This window comes from Ascaphus truei, chromosome 4, assembly GCF_040206685.1.
Source record: "Ascaphus truei isolate aAscTru1 chromosome 4, aAscTru1.hap1, whole genome shotgun sequence".
Lineage (NCBI taxonomy): Eukaryota > Metazoa > Chordata > Amphibia > Anura > Ascaphidae > Ascaphus > Ascaphus truei.
In genome coordinates this window covers 56,355,648-56,380,653 of record NC_134486.1, presented here as the reverse complement: position 1 = coordinate 56,380,653, position 25,006 = coordinate 56,355,648, and the positions used below count along the sequence as shown (strand labels likewise).

The window sequence follows — 25,006 nt, the reverse complement described above, 5'->3', positions numbered from 1 at the left end:
CCAGTTCTCACAGGAACTGGGGGATGGCAACCGCACCCCCCCGCCCCCACCCAACACGCCCAGCAATCTTGAGCACCACCAACTCCATACTGCAGCACCCCATCCTACCCCCGCTCATCAATTCTCCAGGATCCCCCCAACCATGCTCGATAATCCTTTAGTGCCCCCCTCCCCAAACAACACCGGGCCCCATGAAAGCTGTCGGCAGTGCCTGATTAATCCTTCTGTGATTTACTATAGTGCTTTTCTCAGACTGATGGGCCTAAACTTGCAAGGCTTTTAAACACATCTTAAATTGTTAAAACAATAGACAACAACTGTGGAAACAATAGAGTATGTGTCAAATTACATATTGCTTTCACTTTATTAAAGATCCAGGCTAGGTTGCCAAGTGGGAATGTGGCGTTAAGTATCCATCTACTATAGATGCACCACTGTGAGACTCTGAAATAGATTCACATATCTACATGTTTATCAGCGATTGCTACTGCTGCTGCATATTACCTACAATGACCTGTGCTAGGTCACAAACTGCTTCTGGAATCTTACTGGAAGTCATGTGATAGATGATATTATTAGATTAAGATCATGGTCTCTGCAGTGACACAGGACTATTAATCCTGCTGGGCTATCCCTGACTCATTCTGATTGCCTTTCAAGATCCACCACACCTAAAATAAGTTATGGTGGGTAAAAAAGTAATAAAAAAAAACCTCCACAGTATAGCACACAGCAAATAAAAATATATTGTGTGAGCACATTCACATGTCTCAGACAGGTTAGTAACCCTGCTTTTCACCATACTTTTTTAGCATACAATGGTTGCACTGCAGCCAGGGATTCTGGGAAATAACATGCAAATGAGCACACAGTGTCACCTTTTGCTTCTTGTCCATTTTAGCATAGACAACTTGTTTAAACTTATGTCTGCTGCATTAGGCCTTGGACATGGTCAAAAAGACCGTGCTGAGCTGCGCTGAGGGGAAACATTATCCCTATCAGCGCGGCTTTAGACGGCGCTTCCGCAGGCGTGCGGAGGCGTGTGGAACATCAGCCGACAAGCCAATTTAAGTTTTCCCGCTGAGGGAAGCGCAGGGCCGGTCACGCGATGTGGCGCTCTAGCCCCGCCTCCCGCTCCGCCTCCAGGCCCGCCTACCGAAAGCCTCCCACCCGGCACACAAGCGCGCTCGCTGACGCTCATGCAGGGACAAGAAAAATCTCCTGCTTGAGCAGGAGAGCATGAGCATAGCGCTGCCCAGCGCCGCTCCCTGCACCATGTCCCAGGCCTTAGGCTGCGGCCAAGCAGGGAGCGAGCGCGCTGGCGCTCGTGCGCGGTGGTCACGCGCTCTGCTGGGCGATTTATTGCCAGCTAGTTGTGTGCACAGGGGGGCGTGTCCGTGGGGCGCAGCCATGATGTCACGGAGCTGGTTCCCCTCATTGGGCGAGCCGCTCACGTGACGCGCCAGTGAGCAGCATAATCAAATTTGCTTGCCTCTGCAAGCAGCTAAGTCCGTGCATGTGCGGGCGCCCGCTCACGCTGCCCACACACACTGCAGCAATGTGTTTCATTGCGGCCAGCGCGAGCAGCCACTCCCACTCAGCGTCACCTTGGACGAGGCCTCACACAGCTTTTCTGCACCTCCAGCGTTCAGGAATTGCATAGGCAGTAAAACCTACTTACAGACGGCTGTTTGTATCTTTCAGGTCTTATCCATGTGAGGTTGGTTATATTGAATTTGCAATATGAAGCTGGGATGAGTTTCAACCACACATTATCACATTATATATGTTACAGTGTAGCACATAAAAATACAACGTCTCAGAGAGATCCGCAAGCCTGCTTTTCACCATTATTTCCGATCATACAGTGCAACCACTGCAGCTAGTGATTCTGGGAAATGACATGCAAATGAAGACACAGTGTCACCTTTTGCTTCAAATCCATTTTGACATGGAGCCCTATCAGTTTATGCCTCTCGTATATGAAGATTATGGAATGGACACTTGCTTAAAGCATCAAAACATGTAGCACTGCGTAATTTTTGTAACATTTTCCTTTTATTACAGGTTTGCAGCACGGGTTCTCCAGAGGTGAACCGTGTTATTTCAGCTTCGGGGACCCCCTGCTTCCCGAGATACGTACAGTATCTCTAGAGCAGTGATTCCCAACCAGGGGTTCATCCTATGGACCACAGACCCCCCCCCCACCCCCGCCCCCGGGGGTGTTTTTTTTGGTATGTATTTTGTAGGGTGGATTGAGTGAGAGTGGGGTAATTGACGGAAGGTAGGGGCGAGAGTGAGAGAAGAGAGGGGGGCAGGAGGGAGTGAGTGAGGAAAAGAGGGAGTAAGAGTGAGACGCAAGGAATAAATACATGCGAGGCGGGAGGGGGGAGAGTTAGTGAGATGGATGGGAGAGAAATACAGGGGTAGAGGGTGGGAAATAGAGGTGGCTCGTGAGGTATGAAATGTTGTGACTGACCCCTGTCGAACCTAATATGTGTCAGCCAGATAGGGGTTCCCCGAGATTTTTCTAAATACTTCAAGGGTTTCTCCAAACAAAAAAGGTTGGAAATCACTGCTCTAGAGTGAGAGGGGTCTATTAATTAGTGGGTTTTTTTTGTTCTGTTTTTTTTTTTTTAAAGAAAATCACACAGTTTAAAAAAAAAATCTCTGAGCAGGGAAAAGTAGAAAGGTGAAAACAGACATACTGTACAGTATTGTGAGGAAATCTTTCACTATAAAAAAGAAACATGCATTAGGAACTGCCCCTTAAAGCCATGGTATGTATACCCTGTTCACTTATGTAACTATGTATTTGTAACCATGTATTATTTGTCAGCAGAACTCTGTGCCCAGGACAGACGTGAAAACGAGAGGTAACTCTCAATGTATTACTTCCTGGTAAAACATTTTGTAAATAAATAAATAAATGGTTGTAGTGTATCCTTTATATTAAAACAAAAGCCTTGCTGTGACATTTACATATATGATATCAAATGAAAGCACATGCTCAATAGTTTTGGTAAAATAAAAAAAATCCCTTTCTTGTTTATTTTTTCAAATTATGCTGCCATCATCAAAGAAATAAAGTGGAAAAAACAATATTTACAACATATGACATGAATTACACAGACACTAAGAAAACGGAAGCATATTCATTTGTATACAGGCAGCAAATAAGTGCAGTGATTGTATCTCTCTACAGAAACCGATTACGTTGATAAGCTGTATTAAAATAAGCTTTATTTTTTTTGCCTGTGATATTGTCACAATAAACAGCCTGTGAATAAGCCCAATAGTTTACATAAATGCAATTTTGTTCACTCCTAAAAAAATCAGTTGAATACATAACACGCCCCTTCATCGTATGTTATGATAAGGAATGGAAGAGGCATATACGGTCATAAAACCTTATACAGTATAGAACAATCTGGTTTGTCCCTTCAAAGAAATCAGAACCGGCACAGAACCTGTACATACCCAGGGCTAATACAGCTACCAGAACGCTGTACTACACACACACAAATGTTGGTGCCATCACGATTTATCTCCTTTTTTTAAACAAAGTTTTCTATTTTTACTTTTTTTCTATATATACTTTTTACCTAACGTATTTTGCTAATTAATGTTAAAGAAATAGTGATGGGGTAAAGAAGCGGGGGGAAAAGGGATAAAGAAGGGAGTGGGGTTTACATTGGTATAATTAACACAATACAATAATTTCATCCAGTTACACAGTCTACTAAAAATATATATTTCAATTCAAATAGTAAAATCCACTACATTGAATTCAACTTTACAATTGATATGTCAAAGGGAACAAAACACGGAATTATTTGAATATACATACTGTACGTAGTTAAGCATTGGAGGAATTATTTCAAGGGTCCAAGGCCTCACAAAAGTTACCATATGTTCTGAGAGGTATTTTGACATATTTTCCTGTTCTATCCTTCCCTAGTTGTATTTATCTCACGTGACTCGTGCCCTGAAATGAATGAGGTGGCCCTACTCTTGCTTTAAAAGCCTTACTACCTGCCGCTGCGCTGTAATCCTATGTACAAAAAAGATTTCATTCTGCATTCTTACTGATGAAAGGAACATTGGTGTGGTAATTGTAGGCCGTGGAAATGCCTGTAGGGTAACCATGGTATCAGCCTGCATCACAAGCATGACAAAAAGCCAATGTCGCCAAAATGTCTTCTCGCAAATAAGACACACACCGAACCAGACCTGCATTCAGCATTACTACTCGTTAGTTATTAGGCTAGCTTTCTAAAGGCATTTCGGAATGATGAAACTATCTTCCCTGACAGCCAGGTTTCAATATTACCTTCACTGCCCCGACACGAACACCGTGTTGCATGTGTGTACATGTACATTTGACTGCGTGCTGCCGTGTCTCGGACTTGTAGCACACATTTCTCTGCCCGTGCGAATCACATACACGGATAGAGACAGCAGATGTCTGTATACACAGTGCTCTTGCAAAGCCTTCGCTTACCGTGTGTCTGTACTAGTGCTCTGTAATGTTTGCCCTCCTAAGGGAGACCCATTGTGTCTGTGCTGTTCTTCTCATGTGTAGTACAGGACACACCAGCAGCTCTGTGCGGAATTATTATTATATCAAGAAATCGACAAGAAAGAGCAGCGGCAATTCACAGAGCACGCTGGGGCTCTTTCAGATCACAGATCTGCTGCTCCACAGGTCAATGTTGTCTTTGGAGATGACTTGCTCTTTGGATGCAGAGAGACCTGCAACACAGTGTAAGACCTTTCTAACAATAATAATAATAATACCATTTCATGCAGTTTTATTATTACCTTGTATTTTTATGGAATGGCTCAAATCCAAAAAGCATTGCAATTACACATCAGAGGCTTACGTGCAGCCACTTCTGAGGTGGAATTGACACTGGTATTCATGGCCTCTGCAGAGCACAAAGAAAACGAACCATCATCTTATGACTGTCTTGGGAAGTAGAGATATACTGCACAATGATATCCCTAAGATCACACATCATAAGTGTAAGCAAAACAACTGTTCTTATATGCAGAAGCTTAAGCCCCGATGCACCTTAATCGTTATTTTATACCACACTTCCTTCTTCTCTCCTGCAATCAAAGTAATTGTGGTATCTATTATTTCAACATGTGATATCTCTTAGTGGCAACACTAAATAAAAAGTGTTATTAGTCAACCTTAAAGAGCATCAAAAACTGATCCCAGAGCTGTGGCTCTTTGGGATCCAACATGTGATTAGGCTTTGCACAGAGCATTCATTGCACAGGACTATCCTGCAGCAATTGGCTTCAAGCAGAATTACATATTTACGTCCCTCCCTTGAGAATGAACATGATGCACTGTAAATAAAAACTGCGTGTTACTAATCCCCTATAATTCTTTGCCTTTGCAGAGCGTACAGACCCAAAGAAAGTTACTGGGGCAATTTTTAATCCGCTAATTTAGTCTACCCCCCCCAAACTCTGAAACCCTACTCTTGAGGAGGACTCCCCAGTTTTGTATTTGCATAGCTCCTGAATTAAAATACATTAATATCTACAATACGCAACCTTTTCTTTAACACTAAATTAGTGGAGATAATTTTGTTTTACCTTTTTTTTTTTTTTTTTAAGAAATCCCAAAACGTCTTAAAGGTATCCCGTGGATTTACCATCCTGAGGACCTGTACCTTCTAATATGGGCAGCCCCCTAGGTCAAGGTAAAAAGTGAAGACAGAGGCGTGTTTGTCAGTCCTCAAAACTACAGGTGAATTGCGGATTTTGTTGTGTCCAATGTGTTTGTATAATAATTATGATGCCATCATTATTCAAACAGATAAACATATGTAGCTGATTTGAGCTGACCCGTAAAATAAGTACAATTGTGACATTGATGGTGACGAAATCTTTCTAAGCAACCCGATTACACCAAGTCCCTTTAAGTGTATCCACTGGATCTTTCTCCATTAAGAACAAATGTTACATTTTTACTGCACTTACTGCACTGACATTTTATTTACTCTACACTTAATGACGTTGTGTTAACTTTACAGCCAGTTGATGAATAGCCTAAAAGAAGGCAGTTCTATTTGAATAGTCCTACTTAATTTAGATCTTTCAACCCTTTCATCAGTTTCGAGGCTCTTTCCTACACAAGTTCTGTGATGTCCTTCTAGTGTGGTCTAAATAGAGATTTATACAGAGTTAAAATTAAGCATTGTTCCCTTCCGTTAACGTAACTTTCTATGCTCAAATTCTAAGGACCTGCACCGATTCTGCTAGATAAGTGTTTTTCAGCCAAAGTTCCCTGCATATTTCACCACATTTGAAAACTGTACCAAATACAGAATAATTTACAATGCATCTGATTTCACACGCGCTATTAGATAGGGTTGGGGTTCCTTACAATGCATCTGATCTCAGGCGCGCTATTAGAGAGGGTTCGGGTTCTTTACAATGCATCTGATCTCAGATGCGCTATTAGAGAAGGTTGGGGTTCATATAGGCATGCTATTAGAGAGGTTTGGGTTTGCACAAAATAAACAAATACACACATAGTGATGCTTTTCATATATTGGCTACTTTAGGTCATTTGAAAATAATAACATCTACATTTCAGGGGAATGCTCAGGGCTATTTTTCTCTCTCAAATATGCAAGTTTTTTTTTTAAATACAGGGGAAAAACATGTAAAGCCCCAGGTCTAATACAAATGCGATGTTTTCTTTTTAAGTGAAACACTTTATAGGATAGGATCCCTCACACAGCTAAAAGATATGAATATGTGCACGATTTCATTGCCATTGAAACAAATACAGGTATACCCCGCATTAACGTACGCAATGGGACCAGAGCATGTATGTAAAGCGAAAATGTACTTAAAGTGAAGCACTCCCTTTTTTCCCACTTATCCATGCATTTACTGTACTGCAATCATCATATACGTGTATAACTGATGTAAATAATGCATTTGTAACAGGCTCTATAGTCTCCCTGCTTGCGCACAGCTTCGGTGCAGGTAGGGAGTTCAACTGTGCTGTTCAGGACGTGCTGACAGGCGCATGCGTGAGCTGCCGTTTGACTATTGGACGATATGTACTTACTCGCGAGTGTACTTAAAGTGAGTGTCCTTAAAGCGGGGTATGCCTGTAATGTGTTATATAATCAGGCTGCACATTAAGAATGCAGAATACGGTGGCCTATGAACTATTTTATTTTATTTTGGGGCATCAAAATTTTAGTGCTAAAAAGTAATACACACATTTACAAATGTGTTTTGTATGAGTGAATGGTGCATAATTTGCTGTTTTACATTATTTTGACGCATCCCCATGTTGAATACTTGATTGATTAAAATGTTATTAAACCAGAATTGTGTATTTTTGTTTTATTTAGAACTAACATTGGTAAATATATCAGTGTAAAATTATTTATACTAGCCATACCGTGAAAATAATTCATTTTTTAACCTATATAATGAAACATCCGTGACTACATCAAATTAATATTTGGGTTGATAACATATCAACTTAATTCTGCGCAAACACTAATTACAGTCTTTTTAGGATTTAAACCAAGCTGAACGGCCAACAATTTTGACTGATTTTGTGGCCTGCAGACATATATAATTTTAGTACATTCAATTTACATCTGTACGCCTAGCGGACTCTATTTCTGAGCACAAAACAAATGTGATTTTTTTTGTGGGGTGGACCAAGCACAGGTTTGAGGTTAGTAAAGGTAATTTGGACGAGTGACAATTTCACACCAAAACAGCTGTTTGCGACACCTAGTACATAAGCCCCAGGGAGTTGTGGATCACTATGTACAGTGAAATCTATACTAACCTAGCCTAATATTTTAAGTTACTTCTAAGGTAATTTCACTTACTAGATCTGTCAATCATCCTACGTATCTAAATATGTGTTTTCTTTTCTTCCTCTAAGAAAGACAATTCTATTACAAATACTAGTTATCAAAGGAATAGACAAATCCAAATGTTGTCCCTTCTACTTTAGTGAAGCAGTTATCAAAAGTTTGCATATGTCTATTGGTATCAACCACCAGTAGTAGTAATACCCTTAATGTAACCTCCAATGGGAAAACGCTGCATATTACATTTAGTGTCAATATTCATTTTCTGTGCTATATATTAAATGGCATAGCATCTCACAGCCATCATTACATACAGTATGATTGATGCCTAACAGTCACCAGATAGCGTTTCATGTGGGTCAATCAAATAGGCATTGTCCCTTCACTAAAATGTGGCCATTACATATTACATACATATAAAGATACTGAAGGGCCAAGATGTGTCATGGTAATGCTGGATTTATGCCACATGCTATCACTGCTCAGTAAATACATACCATGAGAATGCCATTTATGTTATTGCTATCCAAACATTTCCAGGTACTGTATACCGTTGATCTTTTAGGGGGGTTGCTGGTTAACAAAACAAGGGCAGTTTTGGGACATAACAAGGGTGGTTTACCTGTTGGTTAACAATCAAAGAAGTAATAGCCAGGGAAATATCTGCACAAATCTCAAAACATGTCATATAAGTATCTAAACAACCATACACAGTAAGGGGTCTATGAATTAAGGTGAGCATTGTACCACTGTTACCCTGATACATGTTAGAACCCCAAGTCTATTTCCATCTAGGTATTCTATAGAAAGATGATGCACTCAGGTCAATGCTGATATTTGAACACCAAGACATAACATATTAACACAAGGCAACCTCTGCTTAAAATCACCCACTGTATTGTATTTCAAATAATATATGGTTCTCTAAATATTATCAAACGTACTAGAAGAGTAAGGTGCGGATATTTTACAATCCTGGAGCTATAGCTTACTACTTGATGTGAAGAGGAGACAGGTGACTTAATTACAGCAATCACAGAACCACTTGGTTCAAAACATCAACAGGGTGTTCATGACAAGCTATATGATGTTCTGGACCATAAATGTAATATCCAAAAGAAGCTGCAGAATGGTCAGAAATGAGAACTATCTGTAGAATGTATGTACAATGCTCAGAACATTCACCTGAATATGCAGAACAAATTTAGACTGCTCAGACCCATCATTAGAATATGCAGAACCATGTTTCAACATTGCACACCATTTGCCCATGAATATTGATCCAGACAAGAACCCTGGTACCGAAACCCTAACCATATTGTACATAGTGCTGCATACTACATCCCATTGAGTATGCTGCGATTGCAAGCCAGTGGATAGGGACCAACAGCTCTAATGGCTTTTGGTTAGTGCCCCCCCACTGCTACCAGCCCAGACAATGTGCACAAGGAAGAGCTGGGGACATCTGGCCATGTCATCCCATGCTGCCGGATCCCTGAAGGGGTTTCCTCCACGCCTGGGCTGCTAGTCACCACCACCCAGCCCTACGACAACAGGCAGCAGACGTGTGCATGCGTGAAACAACAACAACAACAACCACAACCACAACCACCACACCGGTCTTACCCAGTCCTCGAAGTGCCGGCTTCCATTCTGCAGCAGGTCCTCGAACTGGATGGTGCAGTTGGCCACGAAATCATCGTACCCGATGGGGGCATCGTGAAACACGGCCAGCTCGATCTTCCTGCCATTGCACACGTCGGTGGAGAAGTCGTCGTTCCAGGCTGGGCTGTGTGTCTTCTGCTTGGTGGAGGTCTGCCCGATCCGGGAGTCGTCCACATTGACAGCGATGTACGGGTCCAGGAGGAAGGTCTGGGGTCTGGGACCCACCGCGTGTCTCAGGGACCAAGCCGTGGGCTTCAGCTTCACAGCCTCACAAATCCGGATTTTCAGCAAGCCATTGAAAACAACCATGGTGGTGGAAGCAGTTTATTTAGATTTGTTATTGGTGGTGGTGGTAGTTTTTTTAAATTTTATATATATATATATATATATATATATCCTATTACCAATCCAGCCCCGATTGCAAATGTAATTGATGAAGAAAAAAATAATAATAAAGGAAATATATCTATGTAGTATCTTTTTTTTTACCTTGATTTAGCCCTGGCTCTTGCGACACCCAGTGAATACATGTATTTCTTGATGGGTTTCTAACGGAAAACAAGGGGACGTCCTCTTGCCGGCCAGTGTTATGAAAAGCCACATCTAATCCTGAAGGCGGCCGGGCGAAGATTGGATTGGTTTCTGTTTGTGCTTCTTCTACCTACCTACCGTGTTAGATAATCCGTGCAAATGTTTGGATGAGTTGGTGCAATGTGAGCTCTCCTGGCAAATTGCTGCTCCAGTGTGCAGCAGCACAGCAGCAGCACAGCAGCAGCAGCAGCAGCAACCCCACTCCTGTGTGCAGCAGCAGCAGCAGCAACCCCACTCCTGTGTGCAGCAGCAGCAGCAGCAACCCCACTCCTGTGTGCAGCAGCAGCAGCAACCCCACTCCTGTGTGCAGAAGCAGCCCCACTCCTGTGTGCAGAAGCAGCCCCACTCCTGTGTGCAGCAGCAGCAGCAGCCGCCCCCCTCCTGCCTCCCTCTGAGCACAAAACACAGAGCCAGGGACCTCACATCCGCACCGAGGAGACGGGATCCTCCGCAGAACTCCGGGGACAGACACTCTCCCAGCTGCTAGCATGCAACATACATGAGCTCGGACTGACCCGGCTGCTGCGGATTTGGGCTGGGAAATAAAATAGGGGTATTATTCCCCGTGGATGGTGTATGCTGCTGCTTGGTGCTGCTGGTTAGCAACACCCCACCTCTCCTCCTCTCTCCTTCTGATGCAGGAAATGCGCAAAAGACGTCAGTGTGTGTGTGTGTGTGTGTGTGTGTGAGTGTGTGACAGGCAGAAAGGAGGCAGAGACAGAGCTAGAGTAACTTTAGCCACTGCTGGTTGGTAGATTGTGAACACCTTGATATATTACTATTATCCCCAGCACACACATGAATATCCCCAGAAGATATAGGTTATATCGCATCGTGTGTTACTTGGAAGTTGATGCACATTGAATCTGTATCAAGCATCACTCATTTTGCAGTGAGGCTCCCTCATATGGAATCAGTATTAGCATGTCAAACATTGATGCAAAAAAAATCTAAATAGCAATTGATTTCTGGGGGAAAAGTAAATAGAAACGCAGACTTTTTAGTCGATGGTTTTTTTTCTTATAACCCATGGGGGGCGGGGGGAGGGAGGGGGCAGGGTTGCACCAATTTTGAAGCTGGAAAACTTTGATAACCAACATAGAGTACACTTCAGTGAAGTCGGGTTAAAGCCAGTACTTTCCCATTAATATATCCCACTTATCTGGGTCCCTGGAAGATGACATTGGTGTTGGGCCAGCTGCACATTATGTAAAAATAGGCTGATGGCTCCTCTGTCAATGAGAAGGCAAATGAGCTGACAGACAGCTCTTGGTTTTATCAATGCCATACCCATAGTAGGTATCCTGTGAGCTGGAGGGAATGAACCAAATCTGTCCTCCAACCTAGAGGTTGCTGGTCACCCTGCTACAGTATGTTTCATACACCAGCATAAAGCATGCTTTATTCATTTTTTTTTTTATAAAATGTCTGTTTTTTTGTAGCTCTGAAATCTTACATAAAATAAATCTCCTCTACGTACGTGGAAGGCAAGGAAAGCAGTTCATGCTAATTACTCCTGGCAAAGGCCCTTGTTCTGCAAAAGGGTAAAGAAGATCATGGAAATACATTATATAACATATTTAAGTCATTTTTATGGCATACCATGCCTGAAAAGGATTGCACAGCTTAGACTGTTAGCTCTTTTACAGGGAATTCCTCTTGTAACATAGTTACTTTTATGCCTGTTTCTTGTAGCACTGTTATATTTGTATTTCAGTGTTTTTATGGGTGCTTTTATTGCACAGTGCTGTGCAAACTGTCCGCACGAACACAACATTGAAAATAAAATGATTCTAATAGTTTTGAAGCGATTTCTGGCACCAAAGAGGTTCATTGTACTGCTGGGTTGTCGAAGATTGTGCACTTGGGGGTACCATTGAATAGACAATATTTGCTGATACAGAGAAACAAAAAGAAAACAGCGCACAACGCTCATAGTGAAGTAAATCAAGGATAAAAATGTATTAAATATCCAAGGATAGGTAATGTGCATACATCAGGGAAATAGTATAACAGCATTTCATGGGACAAGTTACCCATACACCACACCAACATGAAGATCTGGACAATCACGGATCATCAGTCATCAGGCTCCACAGGTAAGGACAATCACAGGTCACCACAGTGATGAAGCTGGTCCACAGGTGGGGTGCGGTGAGGGCAGCAATCAAGCCCCAAAAATCAAAGTCCCCCAGTGGCTAGTCTCAGTCCATCTCCACCACAGCAAACTGACTCCACGTGTAGCTCTGGGGCTTCCGTCGGCGCTCGAGTGAAGTCACTAAGCGGCGTCGCGCCGAAATTGACGGATCTGCAAGGGGGAGCAGGGTAGAATGATAGGAGCTTAGGGGACTAGATGTAAACTCAGTATCTTGAATTAAAAGCTAATTCCAACATGTTTTAAGGCTCTAAATGCCTCTTCATCATGTCTTCAATGTAGAACGTAGATGTCAAAGAATAATGTTGGAGTATTCTGATACCTCTAGCTGTTTACCTTAACTACTACTGTAGTTTATTGTATTTCCAATAAATAAATCTCTAAGAAGAGGAAGAACTGTGCTATTGGCAAGTTACAATGTAGTGTGGACCAGAAAATCACCATGGCAGAACTGGAAAGCATCTAGGTTGTGCGGCCGCGTTAAGTTTGATATTCTAATGGAGAAGGTGTTGGGTGAAAGGACTGTACACAAACAGCATCAAGGAAGAATGTTAATGTCTGTAGAGTAAACATGAAATGCTGATTCAAATAATGCTTTATATATTATCCCAGGATAAGATATAACAATGTAAAAAAAAAACCAGCATTAGTACTATAATCTTGTTTTGGTGCACTATGTATTATGTTCTACTGATTGATTTAAAACAAGTAACTCAAGAGGAATGCATTAACCATCTCTTTACACAAGGTGGGTGTAAAAAGGATTTCGGTCATTTACAATTCAGTGCCAGAGTGACCTGTAATGCACAGCAGGCCCATCCAGTGCTTAGGAGTTTAGCTATTACACAAAGGGTTAAAACGTGCATTAGCTAAATGATCCCGGCTTGACTGATCCTGTTTCTGACAGATTTCATCGGTAAGCAATCTTGGATTGATGCTTCTGCTTTTTAGCCAAAAGCCAATTCCAAGATGCCAAATTTTCTCTTGGCTTTATTCAATGACTACAGAAATGTTGTATCAAGCCAACATCAACCCATCACGTTCATATGCCTCTTCATCATTTAGAGCCTTGAAACATGTTGGAATTAGCTTTTTATTCAAGATACTGAGTTTACATCTAGTCCCCCAAGCTCCTATCATTTCACCCTGCTCCCCCTTGCTGATCCGTCAATATCGGCGCAACGCCCCTTAGTGACGTCACTCGAGCGCCGACGGAAGCCCCAGAGCTACACGTTGAGTCAGTTTGCCGTTGTAGAGATGGACTGAGACTTGCCTCTTGATATTTGGGACTTGATTGCTGCCCTCACCGCATCCCACCTGTGGACCAGCTTCATCACTGTGGTGACCTGTGATTGTCCTTACCTGTGGAGCCTGATGACTGATGATCCGTGATTGTCCAGATCTTCATGTTGGTGTGGTGTATGGGTAACTTGTCCCATGAAATGCTGTTTTACTATTTCCCTGATGTACGCACATTACCTATCCTTGAATATTTAATACATTTTTATCCTTGATTTACTTCATTATGAGCGTTGTGCGCTGTTTTCTTTTTGTTTCTCTGTTTTAGCTCCTGGTGGTGTTGAGCCACCCCTCATTCAGCTGCAGACGCTCTCACCAGTTCACGTATAATTTTGTATATTTGTTATCACTAATTTTATTTTAGTGCACTTTCACACCCTTCACAGCACTGTTTATGGTTGCGCACTGATTACTCCTCTTGTATCAATATTTGCTGATGCCCTCTTCTTGTAAACTATGGTAAAAGTACATATTTCCATATCTTCACTGTTCCAGCATTGAGGAGTTAATGTCAGTGAAGTGTGTCATTCAGATGTAAAAACTCATGACACGAGAGCTCCCATTTCCATACATTTTTAATTTTTGTATGCTCAAGAACACTGCTGGGCATCGATTTGTCATTCCAGATTCTCTGCAACTGTTGACAAATAAGATTTTAATTTTCATTCATCACTTGCTTTCATAATGTCATATTTCAACTAGAATGTTTGTTTGAATGCATCTGCACTTCAAGCACTTACACAACTTCATTGGCAGTATGCTGCACACTCTCCTGTCACGGCGTGAGTTAACTCAGGGGTTTTCAACTCCAGTCCTCAAGACCCCCCAACAGGTCAGGTTTTCAGGATATCCCTGCTTCAGCACAGGTGGCTCAATCAGGGACTCAGTCTTCAAGTATGTTTGTATATTTGATTACCCTCCCAACATATGCACTTACCAGAATACCTTCCTACTATCTCTGTACGTTCTTCCTACTTACCAATTAGATCAGGGGTGCACAAACTTTTCAGTCTGCTCCCCCTGTCTGCTCTCCCCCTCCCTCCCTGCTCGCGGCCCCTTCTTAACTTGTCTTTGGCGTCAAATGATGCCTCACTTAACGCCATGTTGTCATGGTGACGCGTCGCCGAAGACAAGGTAAGGGAAGTTGCAGAGGCCTCATGCGATCCCCTGGCATTTAATTTAAATGCTTTGGGGAAGAGCGCGGGGCCTCTGCAACTGCCGTGTCCACACTGGAAAAATCTTGCGCCCCCCAGTTTTTGCTCCCCTGAATTAGATTGTGAGCTCTTCGGGGCAGGGACTTATTTTCCTAAGTGTTACTTGTATGGCTGAAGCACTTCTTCCCATTATGTGTTATTTGTATTATTTATGTATATGATTATTACAGTGTATTACAGCTGTGAAGCTCTACGCACATTAATAGTGCTATATAAATAAAGATATACATACATACATATGAACGTGATGGGTTGATGTTGGCTTGATACAACATTTCTGTAGTCATTGAATAAAGCCAAGAGAAAATTTGGCATCTTGGAATTGGCTTTTGGCTAAAAAGCAGAAGCATCAATCCAAGATTGCTTACCGATGAAATCTGTCAGAAACAGGATCAGTCAAGCCGGGATCATTTAGCTAATGCACGTTTTAACCCTTTGTGTAATAGCTAAACTCCTAAGCACTGGATGGGCCTGCTGTGCATTACAGGTCACTCTGGCACTGAATTGTAAATGACCGTAATCCTTTTTACACCCACCTTGTGTAAAGAGATGGTTAATGCATTCCTCTTGAGTTACTTGCTTTAAATCAATCAGTAGAACATTGTTATATCTTATCCTGGGATAATATATAAAGCATTATTTGAATCAGCATTTCATGTTTACTCTACAGGCATTAACATTCTTCCTTGATGCTGTTTCTGTACAGTCCTTTCCCCCCAACACCTTCTCCATTAGAATATCAAACTTAACGCAGCCGCACAACCTAGATGCTTTCCAGTTCTGCCATGGTGATTTTCTGGTCCACACTACATTGTAACTTGCCAATAGCACAGTTCTTCCTCTTCTTAGAGATTTATTTATTGTAAATACAATAAACTACAGTAGTAGTTAAGGTAAACAGCTAGAGGTATCAGAATACTCCAATATTATTCTTTGACATCTACGTTCTACATTGAAGAAACCCTTGATGTTTAATACCTTGTAGCCATGTTCCATATAGGTTTATGTCACATATAGGTGTAAGTTGCAGCATTTCTATTTTTCTCTTTATGGGGGCAGAAATGATGTTTTCTGGTCTGTGGCCATACCAACAAAGAGAGATTTAAACCATTAAGCAATCAACCAATTATTAATGCCATTTTCTATTCAATTGTGAAAAAATACACAGGTTTGGTTAATTACAAACCGATCTTATGCAATCAACAATTGCACGTTGTACTTGCTCAAAGATATCATTCTTTTGAGTTAGAGTTACTAACAGAAATAATCATAAAAAGAGATGTCCACCAATTCTCAACCCAGGCGACAATTAATCACCCTGCACAAAACCTATTTCCCGCCATGCTGCCCGAATCAGTCCTGGTGCCCGGGTAAAACTTTACGCCATTGAATTAATAAAATAATGTAAAAGTTTGCTTTATTACATTTCTGCTTGCGGCTGCTTCAAAGTTAACAAACGTCTTAGTCAAGTGTCTGACATTTGACATGATTCATATCCAGGGGAAGCTAATGTGACATGCAACCCAGCAGAACTTTTGATGTCAGTGAAAGCGGTAAAATTGACACAACCGCTATAAAATGAGACACGTCCCGTTGCAATGTTTGCATCGTGTAACTCGTCCCTAATACACACCTTACATTGGATGCTTACTCGTATGGTACAAAATGAAAGCAAAGTGAAGAAATGCGAGAGACAAATTATTATGCGCTTAGCATCATATTTGTTTCAAAATTGCATTGCATCACACCCAAAGGGTTATTTACGAAGGACTCCCATCTGTAAAATAGGAGGTGCAAAATAATTAAGATTAATAAACGGAAAAAAAAATTGCTTTCAATGGGATTCAATTTCTTTGATAAATATGGAGCTACTTTTTGCCCCTGTTTTGCAGCTGGTAAATAGGCCCACTAGTCTCTGCTAAGAACTCAATGGGGGGCATTTATCAAAGTCTCTGGCTGCAAAACAGGGGTAAAAAATATGGCATATTGACAGTGTTGATCAAAAAAGATTTGATCAGAAAGGTTTCCCCCTTTATACAGCACTCAAATCCTATATGGTCTATTGATGGACAAAACAAATGGTCCTGCAGATATGCTGCGGAAAACTGGTAAGTATCCCAGAATCACTGTGGAAATCAAAAATAATAAAATTTTATTACGTCTACATAGATCATTAAAAACACAGATACATTATTAAAAATCCCCATATTGTAGTGGCTGATATGAATAATTATCGTAGTAATAAGGTAAGTATCATTAATTATTATCTTGATTTATTCATATCCTCACATCCAAAATTGTAACAATCAGAGAAAGGCTTGTATATTAAGAGTATTTGTAACACCGTAAGTGTATACAATGTCAGTACAATAAAGGTGTCAGAGGTGGTGTTTAGAATATAGGGTGATCACTAGTAAGGATGCTCTCTATATATCACCGCAAAATGCGGACGTGAAACCCCTTCAATACTCCCAGTGTTCACCGCCGCTAGTTAGTCCTCATATGTATGAACTGAGAAACAAACACTAAATACACACCGTTTGTTGCAAATAGCAGTATCAAGGAAAATAGTTTAAACACAGTCTCTTATGCTGCAACAGATTCCAATGCAATGGTAAACATTATAGCAGTAAACCGGAATAAATGCCTCTGCACGATACAAGCCTGCTCGTATGATATTGTAGGATGTCGCCACTTCGAGTGACGTCACTTACGTGACGTCCTACGTTCCCGACGCAAGTTTCACGTGTTCACCACGCTCCCCCTGATAAAGCGGCGGTGAACACTAGGAGTATTGAAGGGGTTTCACGTCCGCATTTTGCAGGGATATACAGAGAGCATTATTACTAGTGATCACCCTATATTCTAAACACCACCTCTGACACCTTTATTGTACTGACATTGTATACACTTACGGTGTTACAAATACTCTTAATATACAAGCCTTTCTCTGATTGTTACAATTTTGGATGTGAGGATATGAATAAATCAAGACAATAATTAATGATACTTACCTTATTACTACGATATTTATTCATATCAGCCAATACAATATGGGGATTTTTAATAATGTATCTATGTTTTTAATGATCTATGTAGACGTTATAAAATTTTATTATTTTTGATTTCCACAGTGATTCTGGGATACTAACCAGTTTTCCGCAGCATATCTGCAGGACCATTTGTTTTGTCCATCAATAGACCATATATGATTTGAGTGCTGTATAAAGGGGGAAACCTTTCTGATCAAATCTTTTTTGATCAACACTCTCAATATCCTATATTTTACCCTCTAAGCACCAATCATTTACTTTGAATAGATATACACAGGTGACTGCGGTCTCGTTTACACATTCAGTAAAAAAAATGGCACCAAGTTTTTTTAAGGAAAAAATATTCCAATGGAAACAAATTGGGTATTCTTCTTTGATAACTCCAGTGCAAACAATATGTGTTGAAACACAGTCAACATTTCAACTAATCAGTGTCCGTTCAGACGTAGCAGACGTTGTTGCACCCGTTACCGCATGATAACATGTTACCGCTGCTGCAAGTTGTTTAATCGTACGATTTGCCGCGGCTGAATATTAACAAATGAAGCCGTGAGTTACAACACTGCATGCAAATCATACCATTTAGTGCCTTGCCTCACGATAACAGTGCAATAACATCTGCTGTAGCTCTATATACATCACCTCCACCAGTTTAGAAAACTGGAAAAAATAATACGCTTCAGAGAAAAATAAAAAGTTGCATTCTCAAATCTTGACACATTCATTCTTTGTTATTTTGCACAGTTGTAAATACGTGGGAGTAAGGTAAAAATGTTATCACAGAAGGGGATATGTTTTATATTCTTAAGTAATCTCGTTTTGCGGCTCAATGTAGTGCAGTTACCTAATGATTGGAACGGATGATCACTGGAATAGTTACCGTTTTTAGCTTATGACCTTTAGATGCCCTGAGAGTCCAAGACGAATACTATAGAGAAACAGCGCAACCTAGTGGCAGCAATGTGAAAATTCAGTAGCTTGGTTAAAATGTATCTTAGGGGGTAGTAACAAAAGAGGGAGAGGGAGAAGGTGATATGAATTCATTTATTGGACCAACAAGTAGTTGATATCGAACAAGCAGTGGCGGATTTCCCATTAAGCCCAATAGGTCTGGGCCTAAGGCGGCAATATTTTGGGGCGGCAAAAATTTCCGCCCACATACACCGAGGCTGCGCTCCCAGGCCTATCGGACCTGATGGAAAGTTTCTTACCTGCTGCCGCCTCCGCCTTCTTTCTGCAGCGTCAAATGACGCTGCGACGTCACACAGCGTCTTGTTGCCATGGCAACACAACGGCGCAGCATCAAATGACATCATAACGTCGCATTACCATGGCAACAAGACGCTGTGCGACGTCGCGTTGGTGATGTTTGCAGCGTCGTTTGACGCTGCGATTTAGAAGAAGGCGGAAGGCGGCAGCCTGGAGGAGGCGGCGACATATAAGTGCCTAGGGGCGGCAACATATAAGTGCCTAGGGGCGGCGACATATAAGTGCCTAGGGCGGCGGGTCAGGATATCCGCCGCTGGGCACAAGCTTTCACACCTCTCAGGGTAGAGGTCAGAAAGTTTCTGCCATAACAACTACTTGTTGGTCCAATAAAACTCAACTGAGATGTTTCCCTTTATGCTTTCCAATGAAAAAGCGAACCAGAGCACTGTGGTTTTTCTTCAAAATAATACATTTATTTAGCCATTAATTACGACGTTACGGACACTGGCGGCCTTTTTAAAGTGTAGATGCCACTTCACTTTCAAAAGGCTCCAGAGCGGCTGAAACGTCGTAATTAATGGCTAAATAAATGTATTCTTTTGAAGAAAAACCGCAGCGCCCTGATTCACTTTTTTCATTGGATCCCATATTGGATTACGGACAGGTTTTCACTGGGGTCAGGAGCCGGTAACTGTATCGTTCATTTATTTAACTTTGGTGTGCAGCGTATACTCCTATTCTGCACTGACTGTCCCTTATTAACATTCCATTTGCCTATTTTCTCATAGGGATGGACATATGTCTTTTTCCAACCTCATCTACTACGGTATGTACAGTAACTATAAATCCATGGTCCACTTCGAAAAAAATATAGAATTACTCTCGAATTGTGAAATGAACAATTTTCAGGGCGTACATATAATACATGGAAAAGAGTCTTAAATATTTGCAATGCATTTGCTCGTCCCTTAAGCAGCAATGGGGTTGACACAGGGAGCAGTGATTCACTTATAACTATACACATTAGTACACATGTCAAGATAAGTGCTAGAAATTGTGCTGGTTCTTGCCCATTACAATCCTCTTTTAATAATCGTATCACTTTTTACTCTAAATTGTGCATACATTCAAATGGGTAGATATAAAGGCCCCTGGGTCTCTTCCTACAACTTGAATTCCCTTCTTTAGATTCCTGCCAATAGCTTTCACCTGGTTATTTGGTATGCATGGGTCTGCAGCACTAATGTCCCGCTTAGGCTGCGTCCATGGTTCCTGATTGCGTGCTGAGGCGCGCGGAGGCTCAGGGAAAGCGGGTGCTTTCCCTGGCCTGAAACCGCGCGCCGTCCGGGGGCGTGTCGGGGGCGTGTCGGGGGCGGGCCAGTGACGTCACGGAGCTGGTTCGCCCTCTCATGTGACCGGCCCTATTCTCCGGCGAGCGCCAAATCTAAATTTTGTATAAGACCTACGCTTCTGCACGCTTGCGGAAGTGTAGGCGAGCCCCTACTAAAGCCGCTCTCATTGCAGCTGTAGGGGCTCACTGGTAAGCACCAGCACGCCTCAGCACGGCGCGCTGACCATGCCCGAGGCCTTATCGTTAACTCAGACAGCGCTGCCATAATGGGGTCAGAGCTGGGACTGCAATGCCCCTTCCTTTGGCAGGTTCACAACCGGCTGCCAGAACCACCCACTCAACAGGTCGCAACCTGTCCTCCCCGTGCTCATAAGGCTACTCGATCCCACCCTCCTCTTGAGCAGGCTGCTAGCACGTCCACCTTCCCTGATCAACAAACCAGGAAATGTCTGAACTCAGATGTAACTGTTGGGGGTTGATTCTATTTATGCTGAAGCGGCTCGATCAGCTACTTTGGCGGCAAGAGAATCAGCTCTGTGGTGTGAATGTGCCCACAAATAATCTTTGGATGACTACAAAAAAATTCACAAAGTTAAAGATACTTTCTAGTGGCACAAAAAAGCGCCTTTGAAAAAATGTTTTCCGTCTGTCACTTACCACCCTCGGAATGTTTTAGATATCTGCAGGTTATTATATTATAATCAAAATGTAAGTATCTTTATCATTCTTATCTTACAAAATTATCTTGCAAAATGTTTGCGTTAATGCAACATCAAAAAGGTTCCCGATCCCCTATTGTGGGGCTTTCAACTTGCGACCCAGCAAAGGGCCTTAAAGTGGCCCTTGGATCTCTGCTCCTGCTATTTTCATACTAGTTGCCTAGGCAGCCAAGCCAATTTCCTTCCCCTGTGTATAACTAGTTGAAGAGCCCTGCCCCATTATTTCTTAGCCCCAACAGGTCAACTACCTAAACATAAATATATATGTCTTTGGGAAATATCTGGCAGCACTCTTCTGTTTGTACCACTGCAGAGCTACAACGTGTTATACAGTAGCTGGCCTCTCCCCCCCTCTACATTAGTGTAATCTATCCATCAGCTTCTAATATGTGCTGGAGAGGTTGCAGATAAAGGGAAACTTTTTTTGTGACGGGACTGCCCAAAGGTTTTCTACTTTTGGTCCCAAATTAAAGGTCTCATAGACCATGTTTTAGATATCTTTATCCTGCAAGATTTAAAGCACATAGGAGCAGGGTTCGCTCTGTGAATGCTCTATACAAGACATTGACATAGATTGATAGGTTGTAAAAAATACTTTTGGTAAAACCGGTCCCCAATTTTCAGAAAATATTGATATTTCATATTTTCATATTTTCATGACAGCACAGTGCTAGAAACAGATCTTCCCTCCTTCCTTAGATTTAGTAGTTTCTAAAATTGGGTATGTTTTATTAATGGGAAAAATGGACTGCTTTACTGAAACATACAGTACTACTGAAAAATTCAGGAAGAATTTGGATCCTTGGTACAAATATGGAACAATTTTAGGACAACTGCATTAAATAAAAGAAAACATAAGGAGCGAGGGCAACTAGCTTTGAATCCAAGTGTTATTTAGCAAGATTTACAGACAGTATGAGTATGTAGCAGGGTCACCCCGACTACTAATCTGCCCTTCTCCTGGCAGTAAGTCCTGGCATAAGCAGGCCTTGCCAGTAGTTATCATGGGATTTTCCCCTTCACCTTTGGTGCTGCATTTGAGTGACAGCAGGGGGTGGTACATCCTGTTGTAGCTTTGACAACGGGGTGTCTGCCTTCTGGCTGTACTTAAGGGCAAGACCGCCCTAAAGTTAGTGGCTGTTGTCCTTCCCTCTGAGGAAGGCAGGTCACACGACTGGGAGCCTGAGATTGGGGCCTACCCATGTGCTCTTCCCTCTGGCAGAAGAATGTTGAGTTGCTGCTGTGTCGCTGCAAAGTGTGTTGTAATAAACCGTTCCTGTTTGCAATATACCTCCGGCCTGGTTAGTGATCTAACTGGGGGAAGAGGTACAAGTTCTACTGTGGGAGATCATCTCCATTTCCCTGGAGCCTACGGCAGAAGGAGGCGCTGCACTGTTAAGTATTATGTGGTGTATGAACCCCAGAAGCCTGTTCCTGTGTCCCAAAGTCATCGCGGATGACTCAGCCCTCTTGTTACCAGCAAGTATGCACCATACACCCTGTAATGGCCCCTATCTGCGATGGGACACCGTTACAAGTATCAAAGACAGTATGAGTATCAAAGTGTTATTTAGGAAGACTTACAGAGACAGTATGAGTATCAAAGTGTTATTTAGGAAGGCAAACAGACAGTATGAGTATCAAAGTGTTATTTAGGAAGACTTACAGAGACAGTATGAGTATCAAAGCGGAATTTGGCAAGACTTACAGAGACAGTATGAGTATCCAAGTGTTATTTAGGCCTCGGCCATGTTTACTGCTTGCTGGCGGAAGCGTGCTGACGCGCGCTCCCGCTCAGCACTGAGCCCCTACAGCCGCAATTAGAGCGGCTTTAGTAGGGGCTCACCTGCGCTTCCACGCGCATGCGGAAGCGCAGGTCTTAGGGGAATTTAAAATTCCCCCGCTTGCCGGCGCGACAAGCCGGTCACGTGAGCGGTTCGCCCAATGAGGGCGAACCAGCTCCGTGACGTCACTGGCCCGCCCCCGGCCAGTGACGCGCCCGCCCCCGGCCAGTGACGCGCCCGCCCCCGGCCCGCCCCCTGACGGCCTGCTGACGGCGCGTGCGGTAAGCAACCGCAAGGCCAGGGAAAGCACCCGCTTTCCCTGAGCCTCAGCGCGCCTCAGCGAGCAAGCAGGGAGCATGGACTCAGCCTTACAGAGACAGTATGAGTATACAAGTGGAATTTGGGAAGACTTACAGAGACAGTAGGACTACATATAGTCTGTGTAATGATTAATCTGATGTGTTAAAGGGAAGAAAATGCATGTGGTGTCTGTGTGTAGTAAACATGCTTCACAAATGCTTGAAGAAGAGGTTGATGTAATCTTACATATTTATTCTGAAAATCCTCTGGACATGCAGCGTTTTGTGCTAAACCGAGCCCCTTTTCATGCTTGACGAAGGATCCGGTATAGCCTGAAACGTTGCATGTCAATATGCTGTTTAGAAGAAATGCTTGACAAAGGGATCTGTCTAGCCCAAAACATTGCATGTTAGGCCACGGTCCCAATGCCTTCTATCATGCGCTGTGAGTACAAGCACCGCCGCCCAATCAGACCGGGCCCAGTAAGTACCTTTGCGCGGAAGGTGCAGCCGCACTGTTCTACACGTTTTTGCAAATACAAAAAAATTGTATTTGCAACTTGCGACGGAGGTGTGGTCACGCCTCCCCCAGCGGTTCAGCCAATGAGGGCGAACCAGCCGTGTGAGGTCATGGCCACGCCCCTGCAAACCCCCTGCCACGCCCCCTCCCATTGCAATATCTGCCTCTCTCCACAGACAGCAGATCACGGTGAAGCGCTGTGCACGCGCCGCCCCCCCCCCCCCCGCCGGGCGCATGCTACAGTGCTGACTGGGACCGCGGCCCTAGGCTGAACTATTGTTTTCCTTTTCTGAGTATTTGGCGCTTGAGATTTTTGTAACTGTAGGGAATAACCCAATTACATTCATCATTAGAATTGCTTTTTTTTGTTTGTTTTTAACATGATCCATCTCTGTTTTTCATTAAGGATGCAAATACAGCACACACTGTCACAAAAATGTTCTTTTAGCAAAGAGAGAACGTTTCACACAATAACTCTGAAGGCATTGCAAATAATGCAGTCTTGCTCTGTAAGTATAGCAGTAGTCTAGGCAACTGGATCGCTTTATGGTTGCTGCAGTGACCAATGGAAGTAAGCAATGCAAGACATTCAGCCCCATAAATATCTAGTCATTCTAGTTAGTTAAGGTAATAGTTAAGTCACAACAGTCAAATTCAATTAAAAATTCAGCATTTACCTGCAACACCAAGATTGTCTGCAGCAATGCCAAAAGATTGTGAAGCTCATTAAAGCTGCAGTTCAGTCAATATCCTGCATGTGTGTTTTTTTTAATAAATCAGTTCTGTAGTAAGAAAAAATACTTTTAGCATTTTCTGTTTAAAAAACAACAACTTTGAAAGACCAATTTTCTTGTATTCTATTTTAACAGCCATTTGCTAAGGCACTGCCCCTTCATGTCCTGTCACAAGCCCTGGCACACCCCTTTGTCAGCCCTGCCCTCCCTCTAGCACATGTCATGAGCTTCCACTGAGAGACTGAAGCAGAAGAAAAACAGATCCCTTCACTAATGATGTCACCAAATTTCGCCAATCAATACATGGAGAACGAATTGACTGGCAGCTATACAGTTCTTTAGGTAATTAGAGATTGCACACATGAAACTATTGAAGTAAAAAAAAAAATTAAAAAAAAAAAAAAGACTGAAATGCAGCTTTAAGTACTGGACAGAAAACTAGTGTTGGCTGGTAAAATCGGGACTCAGGAGAACGTACAGTACTTCTTCACTGAAGGAGTAATTAATGCATAGAGAGAGCGTGAGAGAAAGAGACT

The 25,006-nt window shown here is 42.4% G+C and overlaps 1 protein-coding gene across 1 annotated transcript in view; it reads right to left on the bottom strand.

The window, feature by feature from the left end:
* The window catches only part of PRKCE (protein kinase C epsilon), a 518,187-nt gene extending 507,395 nt beyond the window's left edge, over nucleotides 1-10,792 (bottom strand). Inside the window, exon 1 of the mRNA XM_075595803.1 lies at nucleotides 9,504-10,792. Within this exon, the coding sequence (XP_075451918.1) occupies nucleotides 9,504-9,851 (348 nt within the window). The 5' untranslated portion in view covers nucleotides 9,852-10,792. The remainder of the gene's footprint in view (nucleotides 1-9,503) is intronic.
* Nucleotides 10,793-25,006: the final 14,214 nt, after the last annotated feature.